The 15,873-nt window shown below is 35.3% G+C and overlaps 1 protein-coding gene across 15 annotated transcripts in view; it reads left to right on the forward strand.

Annotated features, from left to right (window-relative positions):
• The first annotated feature begins 4,752 nt into the window (after nucleotides 1–4,752).
• LOC114454634 (peripheral plasma membrane protein CASK-like) overlaps nucleotides 4,753–15,873 on the forward strand; it is a 131,961-nt gene continuing 120,840 nt past the window's right edge. For 7 of the 15 annotated variants that reach the window (XM_028435192.1, XM_028435195.1, XM_028435198.1 and 4 more), the window contains exon 1: nucleotides 4,755–5,307. In XM_028435192.1, coding sequence (XP_028290993.1) covers nucleotides 5,234–5,307 — 74 coding nt within the window. In that variant the 5' untranslated portion in view covers nucleotides 4,755–5,233. Of the gene's footprint in view, nucleotides 5,308–15,873 lie in introns of all 15 variants that reach the window. The other 8 variants (XM_028435194.1, XM_028435197.1, XM_028435201.1 and 5 more) reach the window with 3 other exon arrangements.

Here is a 15,873-nt window from a genome sequence, read left to right on the forward strand (position 1 = left end):
TACTCAAGTACCCCCTGTAGTAGTGTAGTAGTGACCACACTATCCAAGACCAAGACTTGCCCGAGACCAGAATGCACCAAGACCAAGACTTCCAGGAGCCGAGACCGAGTCAAGACCAAGACCGAGACAAGCTGGGACCGTGACCAAGACCATAAACATTTTTTTTTTTTAATTTTAAAAAATATATAAATAAATAAAATTATGACATGGTTCAACAGTTAAATAAAGTTCTCTCTTTAGTTTTAGTTTATTTTAAATACATTTGAATGACAAAAAAGGTGCCTGTAAAAATGAACTAAAATATTAAAACTACTGATAAATTCACAATTATTCTACATATTTGAAAACAAGATTTTTATGTCAGCTGAATGTACAGCAAGTGTTTAAAAGCATTTATGCCAAGAAATATCATGACTGGTCACCTACACACCACAGAGTGTTTCCTGTTTGCGAGGCTTTTACAAATGTATTATTTGTGGTTCGTGAAAACAAATTTCACAACCAACAAGTTAGCGGACATGTTTAGCTCCGCCTCTCTCTCCTGCTTGCGTGTGCGTGTCACACACGTCACTCAGTGACATTAAGGAAGGTTGTGGTCATTATACAGGGTGGATTAAAGAATGAATAACGGATTGTTTTATCCCGTTCTTCTCCTTGTTATTATCACATTATAAAAAAGTTTAAAAATAGCAGGAATTCGTGCTGGTCTCTAACGGTCTTGAGGGAAAATCCCGAGTCCGAGACAAGACCGAGTCAAAATGCTTCCGAGTCCGAGACGAGACGGAGACCTTTAAAATTTGGTCTCGAGACCAAGACCGGTCTCGACTACTACAACACTACCCTGTAGTGCCATCGTGTACCACTAGGGGTACACGTACCCCCATTTGAGAAACACTGCAGTACAGCATTATCATTATAAATGGATGCATCAAGCTGCAGCTCCTCTTCATAGTGACTTACAGTACGTCACCTGTCAGTGCTCACACAGCCAAGGACACGTCTTTAACACAAACAGCCTGCGGATAAAGCACTTTATACAAGGACTGAAAGCTCTCCAAAGGGACCAACAAAAGAATGAATATGATTAATATTAAACAAACTGCAGTGGTTTTTTCTTCTTCTTGTGCTGCTTTAGTCTGTTTCAATTCCACTCATTCTGTTTATATCCTAAAGGAAATAACTGAACAAGCAAGTTCAGACAAATCCTGGCCAGTCAGATGCTGCTAAATGAGGGAGAATCTCATTGAACGACGGACATTTTCCCACGAGAAAAAAGACTAAAGACACGCTTCCCTATTAAAATGAGCTGTTGTCAGAAAATAAACATCTGTGAGTTACACAAACTGATAAAAACATGAGAATCAAACAATTGAGATGCACAATTATTTTAATCAGAGTTATTTAAAATGCACCACAAACACTGAGAATCTTTTTTTGTCTTTGAAGATGGTAGACTGAGATAAACACTAAAGCAGAGATGAGGAATTTTTATCACAACATGGTCCCAAAATGTATTTATCTGATCCAAAGGTCATGTTTCAAATATTTTTCTGTCATTCTTGTGTATTTTTTGTTGGTATTTTGTGTTTTTCTATAATTTTGTGTATTTCTTTAGTGTTCGTGTTTCTGCTGTTTTGTATATTTGTTCTTCTGCAATTTTGTTCTCCTTCACTGTAATTTTTTGTCCTGTTGTGTATTTTATTGTAATTATGTATGTTTTTTTAGTCCTTTTTGTGTATTTTACTGTAATTATGTATGTTGTTGGAGTCTTTTTGTGTATATTTGCTATTGTTTTGCATATTTTGTTGTACTTTTGTGTGATGTTGCTGTTTTTTGTGTATTTTTCTGTAATTTGTTGTCCTTTTGTGTATTTTTGTTTTATCAGTGTATCGTGTTGTCCTTTTGTGTATTTTTCTGTAATTACGTATGTTCTGGGGTTGTTAAGTGTATATTTACTGTTGTTTTTGTGTATTTTTCTGTGATTTGTTTTCCTTTTGTGAATTTCTTTAGTGTATTTTGTTGTCCTTTTCTTTGTTTTTGTTGTCATTTTGTGTATTTTGCTGTAATTATGTATGTTTTGGAGTCGTTTTGTGTTTATTTAGTGTTGTTTTGTGTGTTTTTTGTTCTTCTGTGTGCTTTTGCCTTTTTTGTGTATTAATTTGTAATTTAGTTTTACTTTTTGTGTATTTTTGTTCTTTAGTGTATCTTATTATCCTTTTGTGTATTTTCTGTCATTATTATGTGTATTTTTCTGTAATTGTGTATGTTTTGGAGTCCTTTTGTGTATATTTGCTGTTGTTTTGTGTATTTTTGCTGTTCTTTTGTGTGATTTTGCTGTTTTTTGTGTATTTTTCTGTAATTTGTTTTCCTTCTGTGTATTTTTGTTTATTAGTGTATTTTGTTGTCCTTTTGTCTATTTTTGTTTGGTGTTGTTTTGTGTAATTTTCATCGTCCTTTTGTGTGCTTTTGCCTTTTTTTGTGTTTGTGTTCTTCTGTAATTTGGTTTTACTTTTGTGTATTTTTGTTCTTTAGTGTATTTTATTGTCCCTTTTGTGTATTTTCTGTCATCATTATGTGTATTTTTCTGTAATTTTGTACATTTTTGGAGTAATTTTGTATGTATTTGCTGTTGTTTTGTGTATTTCTTATTTTATTTTGTGAATTTACTTTGGGGGCTGCACAAAATGACGTAGAACGATGTTGCTGTGACTGAGCTAACCCTTTTGACTCCAGCATCTAACCATAACTTACTTTACCTGAAAAATCCCTGAAAGTAGCCCAAAGAGAGGAAACATAAAGACACAAACGTGTCAATATTTCAATAATGAAAATGTAAAATCATCATGAAGTGCTGGAGGATGCAGATGCAGAGATAATAAAAGAGGAATGTGTAGCAGTGTTTAAATAGAAGTTCATTTATTTATGAAACAAAAACTAATCAAAGCACAAAAGCAAAACTGGCAAAGTGACTGAGGAAAGACAAGTCAATGACAAAGATCCATGAATCCAAATACAACAGAGGTCAAGTTTCAAGGCCTAATAATAGATGAAACGGGGAAAATACACACTGATTATATAAAAGGTAAACACGTGAAAAAGCCTGACAGCATTCTCACAAATAAGAGAATAAAATCAAAAGTATGGCCAACTATTCCAGTGTGTGTGTGTGTGTGTGTGTGTGTGTGTGTGTGTGTGCGTGTGCGTGTGTGTGTGTGTGTGTGTTAGCAATGGCATGGTGAAGCATCAGATGGAGTTTCACAGCAGTCAGGAGGACACGAAGCATTAAAGTCAGGACACACAAGTCTGTCACTCGCTGACAATTACAAGCAATAAATGAGAGAGAGAAAAAAGATTTGTTCTACAAAGAAATGCCTCCATTCCCCATGTGTGTCACAGTGTGAGTGATGGAGTTTCCTCTGAGCAGTGTTTTAATGCTGTCACTGCTGACCATTGCTCAATAAAGCACTGTGTGGTTTTATTTTGAAAAGAAACCTAGACTTTACAACGGGTAAGGGTTACTGCCGGCCCTACGATTTCAAACTGGCACAAAATAACTCCAAAAAATGTACAAATTACAGAAAAATACACCCAAAAAGAAAAATACAGAAATGTACAATAATGTACAAATTGTCAACAAAATATACAAAAAGACAAGAAAAATTACAAAAACAAAAAACATGCAGTGACAAAAAACAACATCAAAGATACACAGAAAAATACAAAAATACACAAAATTAAAAAAAGAATGCACAAAATTATTCTAAAACATGCAAATCAAAAGAAAACAAGAATATACAAACTTACAAAAAAAAAAAATTACATGCATTGACAAAAACAAAAAAAAGAAAGAAAATGCACTGAATGACTTATAACGCACAAAGCAACAAAAACACTTTTCTTCTCTCCTGTGTTAATGCTGATTGTTCATTATTCTAAATGCTGACATCAATGTTAATAAAGTGAATCAAAAAGGTTCTAATCTTTTTCAGCTTTAATTTCATGGAGTTATTTTGGGTAGAACAACTTTGTGTCTCATAACTATAAGTTACAATATTGCAATTATGACCTCATAATTATTGTTTTAAAAAATAAATCATAATTAATAACACATTTTTATCTTATTCTTTACGCCTCAAAATTAAGAATTTTTATCCTATGCATTTTATTCTTATAATAAATAACTTATATCAAATAATTATTACTTTTTATCTCATAGTTACAATGTATTTATCTCATAATTCCTTAAATCGAGGAAATTATTGGGGGATTTATTATAATGACTTATTTTTTATAACTTTTTACTCTTATAAACACTGTTTGTTTTTTTAATAATTGCGTTTTCATCATTTATTTGATAGTTATTTTGTTTATTGTGTCGTAAATATTGTTATGCAACTCATTTTTATAGATTTTAACCTCAATTTTTTTCTTCAATGTCATACATATTTAAACACACTAATTATTATTTTGTATCTCATTGGTATGCATTTTGTATCTCATTATCAAAGTTTTAAATCTTAGAAATGTAACTTTTAATGTTGTTATTCCGTATCTCGTAATTAGTACTTGTGTACTGTATGTCGTAATTCAGACTTCACTGGGATATATTTATCTTTTCAGAGTAGGAACGTAAGCCTGTGTTTAAGGAGATGAGGCTGTGGCTGTGTGAGGAACTCCGCGGGGAAACTGCGGTGTTCCTAAAGCCTTGTGGCTCCGCCCGTCCTCCATCTTGGCTCTAACGGTGTCTCCTCACGGCTCTTCCTGTGGAGCAGCCTCGCGCCAACATGGCGGCGGAGCGGCAGTTTCTTAAAGCTCGCGGTGGGCGGAGCCTGGCTCAGACGGGCCACGGTGTGAGAAAAATGCGTTAATCCGACGGAGCGGTGACGCGTGCGAGTTACGCAGCGAACACTCCGGGTTTTACGCGACAGGCGGACCGGGACCGTGCGCGTGCATGTGCGCAGTAAAGTGTGTTTCCAGGTTTATTGGCTTGGTTTAGGATGTGAGTGAGTGTGTGTGTGTGTGAGTGTTTCCACCTGGATCTAACCCAGTCCTATCGGTTCGGTGGGAGGAGTTTACGGTGATGTTCGGTACCGGGTAGCCGTGCAGACGTGGACCGGAACCGGGGTGGACTCCTGAGCTGGATCAGAGGTTCCTGACTGTGACACTCTAGGCTCGGCTCACCCACTGGGTGTCACACACACACACCGGGACCAGGACGAGGGACCAGGTCCCCATGAGGAACGGGACCATGGCGGACGACGACATTCTGTTTGAAGACGTCTACGAGCTGTGTGAGGTCATCGGGAAGTAAGTGTCCTGCCCTGGGCTCGGTTCATTGGTCAAAGGTTCGATTCCCTGCAACGCTGCAGGAGGCTCGTGCGCGTGCACTGTGTGTGTGTGTCTGTGTGTGTGTGTGTGTGTGTGTGTGTGTGTGTGTGTGTGTGTGTGTGTGCAGTAATCGCTGTGCTTTGACCCAGTGGCTCTTGGTAACTTGCTGCAGAGATTAAAGGGCAGGGCGTTGTGAGTCAGACACCCGCGCGTGCGTGTGTGTATGTGTTTGTTTGGTTTTGTGTGTGTGTTTAAATCTTTTTATTAATTTATTTATATATTGCACGGACAACACTAGGGTTGGGCATCTTTGAATTTCAACAATTCCGATTCCTTTAAGAGGCAGGGTCAAAAAACTAAACATGTTTTCAATCAGTGTTTCTCAAATGGGGGTACGTGTACCACTAGGGGTACTGGAGAGAGAGAGTGGAAAATTAACAATTTAAAGCATTAAAAAATGGCATTTTATATTGTTTATTTTTAGTTACAAATGATAATCATTATAATGATGATGGAAATGATCTTGATTAGAACTGTGTTTCTCAAATGGGGGTACGTGTACCACAAGGTGTACGCAATGGTACATTAGGGGGTACTAGAGAGAGAGAGAGAGTAGAAAATTAACAAATAGTCTTGGTCCCACCTCAGGTGTGAAATCACCAGAATTGTGAAAAACTATAGAAATAAATCTATTAAGGAGCTTCTAAATCAAAGTTTTTCAACCCTGGGTTCGGGACCCCATGTGGGGTCACCTGAAATTTCTGGAAAAAAGGTAAATAGATTTTAGAACTGTCTTCATTATTATTGAAAAACTAAAACGACACAATCTTAAACAACTGTATTTTTATACTTTCACTTTGTTAAATATAAATATAGTTCAACTAAAACCACTGGATTAAATGAGCCACAAACCAGACGTGTTTCTGGATCAAATAGTCTGATCATCTCCATGAACTTTTTTATTTTTTATAAACTTTATTAGTAATTTCTCACATGACTGTTTTCAACTAGTATATAAAGATAAAATCTATAAAGAGCTTTTTTTAAAACCTCATGAAAACACATTTTTACATCCTGAGTGTGTGACGCTGCAGCTACTTAAACATGTTACTGTGCTCTTACTGATGTGCTCAATATCAAACATACAATTAGGGCTGGGCAATATGGACCAAAACTTACATCTCAATATGTATTTTTTAAAATTCCGATACATCAATCTGGTTATTTTTAACTCAGTCTTTTCAAAAAATACAAATCTGAGTTAAATCTGCTGGTGCAAAATGCCACACGTACATTTATTAACAAACAGCTGCATAATATGTGACACTTTAGTCTTTTTCTCTTATAAGGGACAGCATGTGTGAGTGAGTTCTTTAGATAAAGGTCTGGACACACTCAGTAATGCATCTAACTGTGATTTTATTGCTGTTCTGACAAGTAGAGAAAGCAGCGACTCCTAAAACAAGTGTTTTAAAACAAAATAAGATTTATATATATATATATATATATATAGATAGATAGATATAGGGCCCAGCCCTAGTGTGTGTAAATCTGTTTATTTATCTTAATTTTGCACAGACAACTAGAGCTGGGAAATATATCAAGATTCAAGATGCAGTATATCAAGTTTTCTATGTTTCGATGTAGAAAATTACAATATCGCCTATATCAGTGGTTCTCAAACTTTCTGTTATTTCTGAATATTTCTGAACCGCTTTGTCTGACTACAACAGTGGCCACGGTTACATGATGTTTTTTTAATTTGGAATTAGTTATTCCGAATTACACAGTTCAGAATTAAAGTGTTCTGCTTTGTGTTTACATGGTAACAGTAATTCCCGCACTGAGGTTTACATGGAAAACTGCTTTATTGGGCTCTAGTTAATTCTGCTTTAGATCTGGGGGTTAGGAAGGCTCTGATTGGACAGTGGGAGAACATGATGTAACGCGTCTATCGGGAGAAACACACATTAAACATTTTATTGTCGACTGTAACACAGAACACCACACATGAGAACTGTTTTCACCTTTATTTTGATTGTAGATTTGAAGCAACAGCTCAACAATAACACATTGGTCCATGGAGTGGAGGAGAGATATGGACTAATCACCAGTAAATAAATCCCAGTAAAACTCCAGAAAACAATAACCAGTAATAAATAGCTGCTCCCTGGTAAATAGATAGTAGCTCTAACAACTGTTACAATGATAAACTTAGTGATATTACAGCCTGTGCAGCCGTACGGGGACGTATTTACTCCGTCTCTGGGTTTTAGTATCACCCGTCCAATGAAGTCTGTTTCATTTGCTGATCTCTGTGTGTTTAATAAGTCCATGTGAATGTCTGCATGTTTATACCTCCGTCCATCCACTTTTTTCATTATATCTTTTCAGTAGGGGTGAGTATTGGCAAGGATGTTGCGATACAATACGTATCGCGATACATGGGTCACGATACGATATTATCACAATATTCTACCCAGTTAATATCAAAATTAAACATAGAGATGAAAAATCAAGTGTCTGTGTATGTTCATCAGAAGATATTGATCATTTTGAGGACAAATTGAGTCAAAACTATTTGCTTCAAAACATCCTATTTATAATTTATCATTAGTGTTTTTGCACATTTTCACTGAAAATAAGAAACTTCAGTGTTACACACTGCCATCATAAAATAAAGTGCAACAAGTTTCTTTTCACTGAAACTACTGTGTAGAAGTCTCAAAGTAACCATGACAACATAATGACGGCATTGTAACAACTGTAAGTGAGAACGTTAAGGATAAATCACCCTGAGTTACTGATAATGCATAAAAATAAGAAGAAATATTTTATCTTTTTGTATCAGTTTAAGCACTGATCTGAACAGATTATATGAAAATAAAATGTCTGTGTATACATAAATATTGCAGGCATTACACACTGCCAAATATCAAAAATAAAAAAATAAAAAATGGATTTTTAAATGAAAAAAAACTATTTAAAATCGGCACCCAAAAAATCGCGATATATTGTGAAATCGATTTATTTTTTTTTCACATCCCTACTTTTAAGTCTCTTTTTGAATAGTGTCTGCTCTATTCCGAGCAGCCATGTTGGATTATGTCATCACCCAGCGCGTCATTGCCGCAAGTCGTACATGTGCAAAATGGCCGGAATTAACTTAAAGCGGATTTAAGTGTTGTTAACTGTTTACAAGAAAAAGGAATTATTTAATTCAGAATTATAAATGAGATAAACCAGCCACCTAATTCGGAATTAAGTTTAATTCAGAATTAAATTAGCATCAGCAATGAAGTGTTTACAAGGTCAGGTTGAAGAGGAATTGACTTTTATTCTGCTTTAAAGAGGAATTAAAGTTCCTATGTAAACGTGGCCAGTGTGTTCAGAATACTGTGAAAACAACAACTATAGATCATAATGAATTTTAACACACATTTTAATGAATCTCACTTAGTAAATAAGGGAAATGAAACAGTATGTAGTTCAGCCTGAGTACATTTGAGAAACACCCCAAGGGGTGTACCCATGTTTGAGAAACACTGGCCTACAGTATACCAATATATATATATATTATAGCTCATTTTGTATTAAAATACTCATTTTAGGAGTCTCTGCTTTCTCTACTTCTCAAAACAGAATAAAAATCACAGTTAGATGGATCACTGAGTGCATCCTAACCCAGACCGTCCCCTAAACACACTACAGAGCTCACTCACACATGCTGTCCCTTAGAGGAGTATAAGACTAAAGTGGCACATGTATGCAGCTGTTTGTTAATAAATATGTCTGTGTGGCATTTTGCATCAGCAAATTTAACCCAAATTGTCTTTCTGGGTTGACTTGATTTGCATTAAAATGATCTAGATTTATAGAGTTTTTAGCCATTTTAAGAGAAAATCCCGAGATCGCCCAGCCCTACGGCCTTCTGTTAGGTCTCGGCCCACACGCTGAGGAGCACCTCCTCCTCCTCGTGATGCTTTCAGGAGAATCCAAACACACACTCTTTACTTCCATAGTAATGTTGGTCTGAGGAGCTTGTCTGAGTGTTTTCACAGCTGCAGTAGAAACATAAAAGCAGTTTATGAGTCATAAAGTCACTGTAAAGTTCTCCTCTGAGGAGCATTTCTGCTGCTTTCTCAATGGGACTTCATTTTTGTTGTTTCAGAGGTTTGTATCGTTTGCTGCAGACGCTTGTTTTTATTCCACTTATCATCTAAATACATAACTAAACTTGCATTTCATATTTTGTCAGTCCTCATTTAAAACATAGCAGTTGTAAACGTGTTTAACAGTTTAACTCTAAATGAATGGAAATGGACCTAAAAGGTTTCTGAGGCCAGTGCAGTGTTATTTGTTCAAATATGACATTTAATCTCCTGCTAATTATTATATAAAAATAAAAAAATAAAGAAATATTTTTTAAGGTCCATTAATAAAATGTATAAAATGTTTTACTAAAATTAAAAATATGCACAATTTAAATATTACATTGTATGTGATCTAAGTAGAAATAATTAAATATCAAGCCACAAAATGAAAATATGGTTACATTTTTATTATTATTGTTATATATATTATAGTTGTGTTTACACATATTTATTTTCATATTCATATCTGTAAAGTCACTGTACATATTATAAATACTTGTTGTTGTTTCTGTCTCTATAATTTACATATTCTACATTGTCGTGTTTTTGTGTTTGTAAATGTTTTTAATTTAAAAACACAAAAATGAATTTAAAACAGTAATTTAAATTCTCTACGTCTTGTCCAAATAGTGGAATCTACAATAAAGCTGACTTTGATTTTAACTTCTATATCCTTTATTTTTTAGTTATTATTTAGTGTTTTACTTTTTTTTTTTATTTAGTGGCTATTTAATGAAATCATTTAATTACTTTAACTTACACTTTCTTTTACTTGGCTATCACTCATGTGTAATTGTTTGACAATGTTTTATAATTCCTTTGAAATGGATTTAGTGCAGTCGATAAATTCTGAATTTCTTCCGTGACACAGATATTGTGACATATCGTGGATTAAATTTCCCGCGATATATTGATTATTGCCGTATCGCGGTATTGTTATAGTGGAAAATATATCATGATATATTGTATTGTGAAGCACCTGGCGATACCCAGCCCTATAGTTCACATTAAATAGTATAAAAAGATTGAGTATGTGAGAAATACCCGGATGTACTGTATACTATATGGGGACACACTCAACCGTCCCATGATGCATTGCGAGCAGAATGTAGAATGGTCCTGATGCCGGTTTCAGGCTAAAAATCAAATATCCACTTTTCAAAATAAAAGCATCTTTTCTGGTCTTCCATTAGTTTAACACTTTTGTGTGTTTTGAAGTTAACAGGAAGTTTTATCAGGAGCACAGTGGAGGGTCTCTGAAAATCTCTAAAATGTGGGAATAAAATGTGTGTACGTGAGTTTTCTGGATGAAATGAGCACATGTTGATATTCTACTTGGTCACTTTCTCACTTCAAATCTTTTCAGAAGTTTTAAATGTGGAGAATCAGCAGATATATTTATTATTTATCCTCAGTGTGACTCAGGTTTTTGTCGTGGGTTCAAAATGCATCTTGGGAAACTTGGAAGTACTTATAGTAGATAGTAGGGGTGTGTATTGCCTGGCATCTGGTGATACGATATAATCCCGATATTAAAGTTTAAGGCGATTATTGCGATTTTTTAATATATATATGACTTAAGAAACAACTCATCTGTAAATGTGTTCACCTTCATTAGAACATTATGTATGAAATATATTTTATTGGCATATTTTTCACTCAAAACATTGGCTTTACCATGCCATGTGCCAACAACTTAAAATAAAATAAATTACATACAATCTGCCTGTGGCTTTTAAACCAACTTTGACTTTAGTGCAACTTAACTGAGGTATTTATGCCTAGAACAATAAATAAATGTAGTACTGTAGTAATGTTAGTACTTTCTTTTTAGATTTTATTGAAAAAACACGAGCTGCTCAACATGCCCAGGTTTCAGTGCACATCTTTGTACAATGTCTCCTGTAGTGGAAAAGACTTTCCTTGTTAAATTAAGGTTGAAAAAAAAAAAAAATTCTTTTGACTTAAAATCTTTCATATCGCATCACGTTAAAAAATAAATAACTGTAATTAAAAAAAAAATAAAAAATATATATATATATATATATATATATATATATGCGTGCGTGCGTGCGCGGCTCAACAACCTTTAACTTGTGTGAACTTGAATGACGTTTAGTTTGCTACACACCTTGCTCTTTTGTATTGGCATCACGTAAAAAAAATATATATATATATAACTGTAATTGTATTAAGTGTTCACCCACATACTGTAATTATTACACTCTGCTGTATGTGAGAATCTTCCCATGTTTATGTGATTTGTAAAACCAGTCACTCCAGTATATTTGCTTTGTTCACTGGTTTGTGTCCATTTGCCTCTTTCTGCCTTTTCTGACGGGTTTGATAGAAATGTTCAGTTATTGCAGACGACTAGGGATAATTTACTGTAATTAAATGAATAAATGACTGGTACCATTAAAATGTTTATCTAGAAGAGGCTATGGTTTTTAAACCAGTGTCACACTGGATTCAAAGTGATCTCACACTGGTTTCCAACTGGTTTTAAATTGGTGTTACACTGATTTTAAGGTTGTTTTACTTTGGCTTCAAACTGCTTTCATACTGCATAAACTGGTGTCACACTTTTATTTGAACCTTCTTGAACATGGAGTTGTATTTGTAAATTGTTTTTTTTGGGTTTTTTTTAAGACGTCTAATGCTGTATTTTGGACTAACTTCACACTGCTTTTTGGACAGGTGTTCACACTGGTTTTAAACTGGTGTCACACTAGTTTTGAGGTTGTTTTGCTGTGGTTTCACTGGATTTAAACTGGTGTCATGTTTGATTAAAGCTGATTTGTGTTTTATGAAATGTGAAGTTAGTTAGATATGTTGAAGAGGTAAAGCCACAGACTTGTTTGCTTTATTGTTGTAATCTGTGCTTTAAAATGTACATTTTATATTTATTTAATGTTTAAATAAATCTGAAACTGTTTATTAGGAAACAGATTGTGTTCATTGAAAAACACACGACAAGAGGCCCTTGAAAAAATAAATGCATATTAAATCGCAATTGCAATATTGAGTAAGAAAAATTGCAATTAGATTATTATTCAAAATTGTTCAGCCCTAGGTTTGGTCCATATTTCTCAGCCCTATGTCACACTAGTTTTCACTGGTTCATCAAAAAACCAAAGTACACCTAATCAAACCAGTAATGTGTGAAATGAATTCAGAGTTTTTGATGATTTTCCATCATGTTTCTGTGATAACCAGATGATGATTTTGTGCAGTGAGCGATTACAGACTCACCTTTGCAGAGCATTCAGAGGTGAGGATGTGATTGCGTGAATGAGAGGAACAGCTGCTGCTGAATGGAGGAACACAAACAGTGAGTGAGTGAGTCAGCCTGGCATGGTTCAACCAGTCAGTCAGAGCTGGCTGACTGGTTCAGGGACTTCTGCTGTTGTCACTGGGATGTTTGGCAGCCTGACAGTGCTGGAAATGTGCAGCACATGTTTAGACAAGCCTGGAAACAGTGTGTGTCCTTTCACGTCCCACCATTATCACCGCTCTGAGCCTGACTTTGGTTCAGGATCCACACACAACAGAAGCGATGTCACACTGGATTAAACATCTGTCATCGTGGTTTCACGCGTGATTTTATAGTTATTTCACACTGGTTAGCGGACTGCTTTCACATTGGTGTTTGCACTGGTGGGTCTTGTGAGACTTTGAACTGGTGTCACACTGGATTTAAATGAGTTTCACACAGTTCTTTATGCTTGGTTTTGGACTGGATTGACACTGATTTTCACCTTAGTAGTAGGTGTGAGAACCTCTGGGCACCTCACGATATGATGCGATACAAAGCTCACGATAACGATTATCTCACGATGTGACGATACTGTGATTATCGATATATTGGTCAGAAATCAATCTACGATAATCTATGACATAACAAGAAAAAAAAGATTAAGTGAAAAAATACAATTTTTATTTTATATCTCTGAAAGACAATAAATTGTCCTATGAACAGTGACACTATTTTAGTGCAACATTTCTGTAAATAAGTGTCAACATACTAATGTAAACAAATAACTATCTCCAATAGTGCTTTGTGTAAACAAAAAATAGGGTCTTTCTTACCAGTTACACCAGTATAGTGCAATATTCCAGTAAACAATATATTGGTTCCATCAACAGTGACAAAATTTCTGTGAAGACGTACCTGCACATTTTAGTGGAAAAGCAGAAAAGGTTTTGGAAAAAAAAATAAAAAAATCGATACTTAGTGGGAGCATATCGATAATCGATCGTGCGGGAAAATATTGTGATATAACGCCGTATCGAGATAGCGTCACACTCCTACTTAGACAGGTTTCCTTCTGATGCTTGAACAGGTGTCACGTTGAGTTTAAATGGGTTTCACACAGTTATTTATACTGGTTTTATACTTGGTTTTGGACTGAATTTACACTGATTTTAACTATATTTTTTGGACTGGTTTCCTTCTTCTACTTGAACTGGTGTCACACTGGCTTTAAATTGCTTTCACACAGTTCTTACTGGTTTCTTGCAGGTTTTCTGACTGGATTTACACTGATTTTCACCTATAGTCTTAGTGGAATGGTTTCCTTCTGATACTTGAACTGGTGTCACACTGGGTTTAAATGGGTTTCACATAGTTCTTTAGACTGCTTTTATATTTTGTTTTGGACTGGATTTACATTCATTTTATGTTTAACTATAGTTTTTGCACTGGTTTCTTCTGATACTTGAACTGTTGTCACACTGGGTTTCACACAGTTCTTTAGACTGGTTTTATGCTGGACTTTGGACTGGGTTGCTTCTGATTTACACTGATTTTAACTGTAGTTTTGGACTGGTTTCTTTCTGATACATGAACTGGTGTCACACTGGTTTCTGAACTCATCTATCAAATGCTGTTACGTATTTTAAGAGAACAGAACTTTGTTGTCTTTCATACTTCAGTGATAACAAAACACGGTCAGTTTTTCTCTCGTTCCCATTCTGCGATTGGGTAAACATTTGATGTGGGTGTGGTTTTGTTGTTGTCCTGCCCCTGGGCCAATCAGCTCATTATTTGTGCGTATACATGTTTTGAATGGCATCTTGAAAGAGTTTAAATGGTTCCCCTCATCCTTCTGTATCTTTGATCACAGTGAGAACTCATGCTACGTATGCCAAGCTAGCAGGCTCCTAAAAAAGATTTGTTGTTTTCGATGTATTTTATGCTTTTATGTAATTATTCACATCTCTTTGCTTCCTCCCAGAGCCAAATGGTTTCAAATTGAAATTGAAGGGTAGAATTGAGGATCCCTTTGAAAAAAGTAGTTGCAGACTCTACAGGAGATTCTGTCCTATATTCCTATAACATATATCCCAGTACTGGTGATGAGCGCCACTACTGTGTGTAAAACAAATTAGTCTCTGTCTGCGTAGCTTGGGGTTTGTGAGGACTTCAGGGAACGCTGTACAAAGACTGAATATTATTAGAACTCCCAGGGCAAAGCAGGTGTGTGTTAATGTGTGAGATCTCAGGCTGTTGTGTTCACGTCTCACCTGTTTTCCACATGGATTCAAATCTCTGCAGTTCACTCTTCTGTTGGAGAAAATATGGAAGTTTGGCTCTTCAATCCTCATTCTCTGGCATTTTCAAATTAAATGCACATTGCACTCATACGGATATTTTTCCTAAGAGATGTTTAAAAAAAAAAAAAGAAAAAAAGCTTTGAACTTTTGTGGCCAACAAATAACCAATAAAAGAAAGATCTTTTCTTTCTTTTTCATTTTAAATGTATGAGAAAGTGTATGAGAAAGCCTATTTAGAGCTGGAGAGAGGCACCAGCAGACCCCCTGACTAGGGGTGTCCTGATCCAATATTGATAATGGATATCGGTCAGATATTAGCATAAAAAAAGATTATCGGATTATATCTGCCAGCATCTAAAATCTCTGATTCAAGCAGTCTATTACAGACTCTACTATATATACCGTAATATATATGCACTGTGTCCAAAAAAGTCAACACAATATAGTTCAGTCCTACATGTTTGTACCCACGGTGACTGCTTTGCTTCTTTTTTGTCAGATTCTCTTTGATCGGTATGTTGTCATTGACATTGATTAGGAACAAGTGCTTTGTTTATTCTGGTACAGCCCACTTTTAATGTGGCCTTTGAAAGCTGTTGTTATCAGATAAATACATACTCTAGGTTTTTATACATCAATAATATGAAGATTTGTTGAAAGGTTTGCAGTTGCCCAATGAACGTTTTGTTTTGCGTGTTGCATTGTGGGATCTAGAGTCCTGTAGATGAATGCAAAGAGTTTTTACTTCATTCTTACTGTGATTTCTTGTGTTTGTCTGAAACACTCTGCCAAAGTGACTTCCTAACACTTTTCTGGTGCTTTTTTCTGAAAG

The sequence above is a fragment of the Gouania willdenowi genome, chromosome 21, assembly GCF_900634775.1.
Source record: "Gouania willdenowi chromosome 21, fGouWil2.1, whole genome shotgun sequence".
NCBI lineage: Eukaryota > Metazoa > Chordata > Actinopteri > Blenniiformes > Gobiesocidae > Gouania > Gouania willdenowi.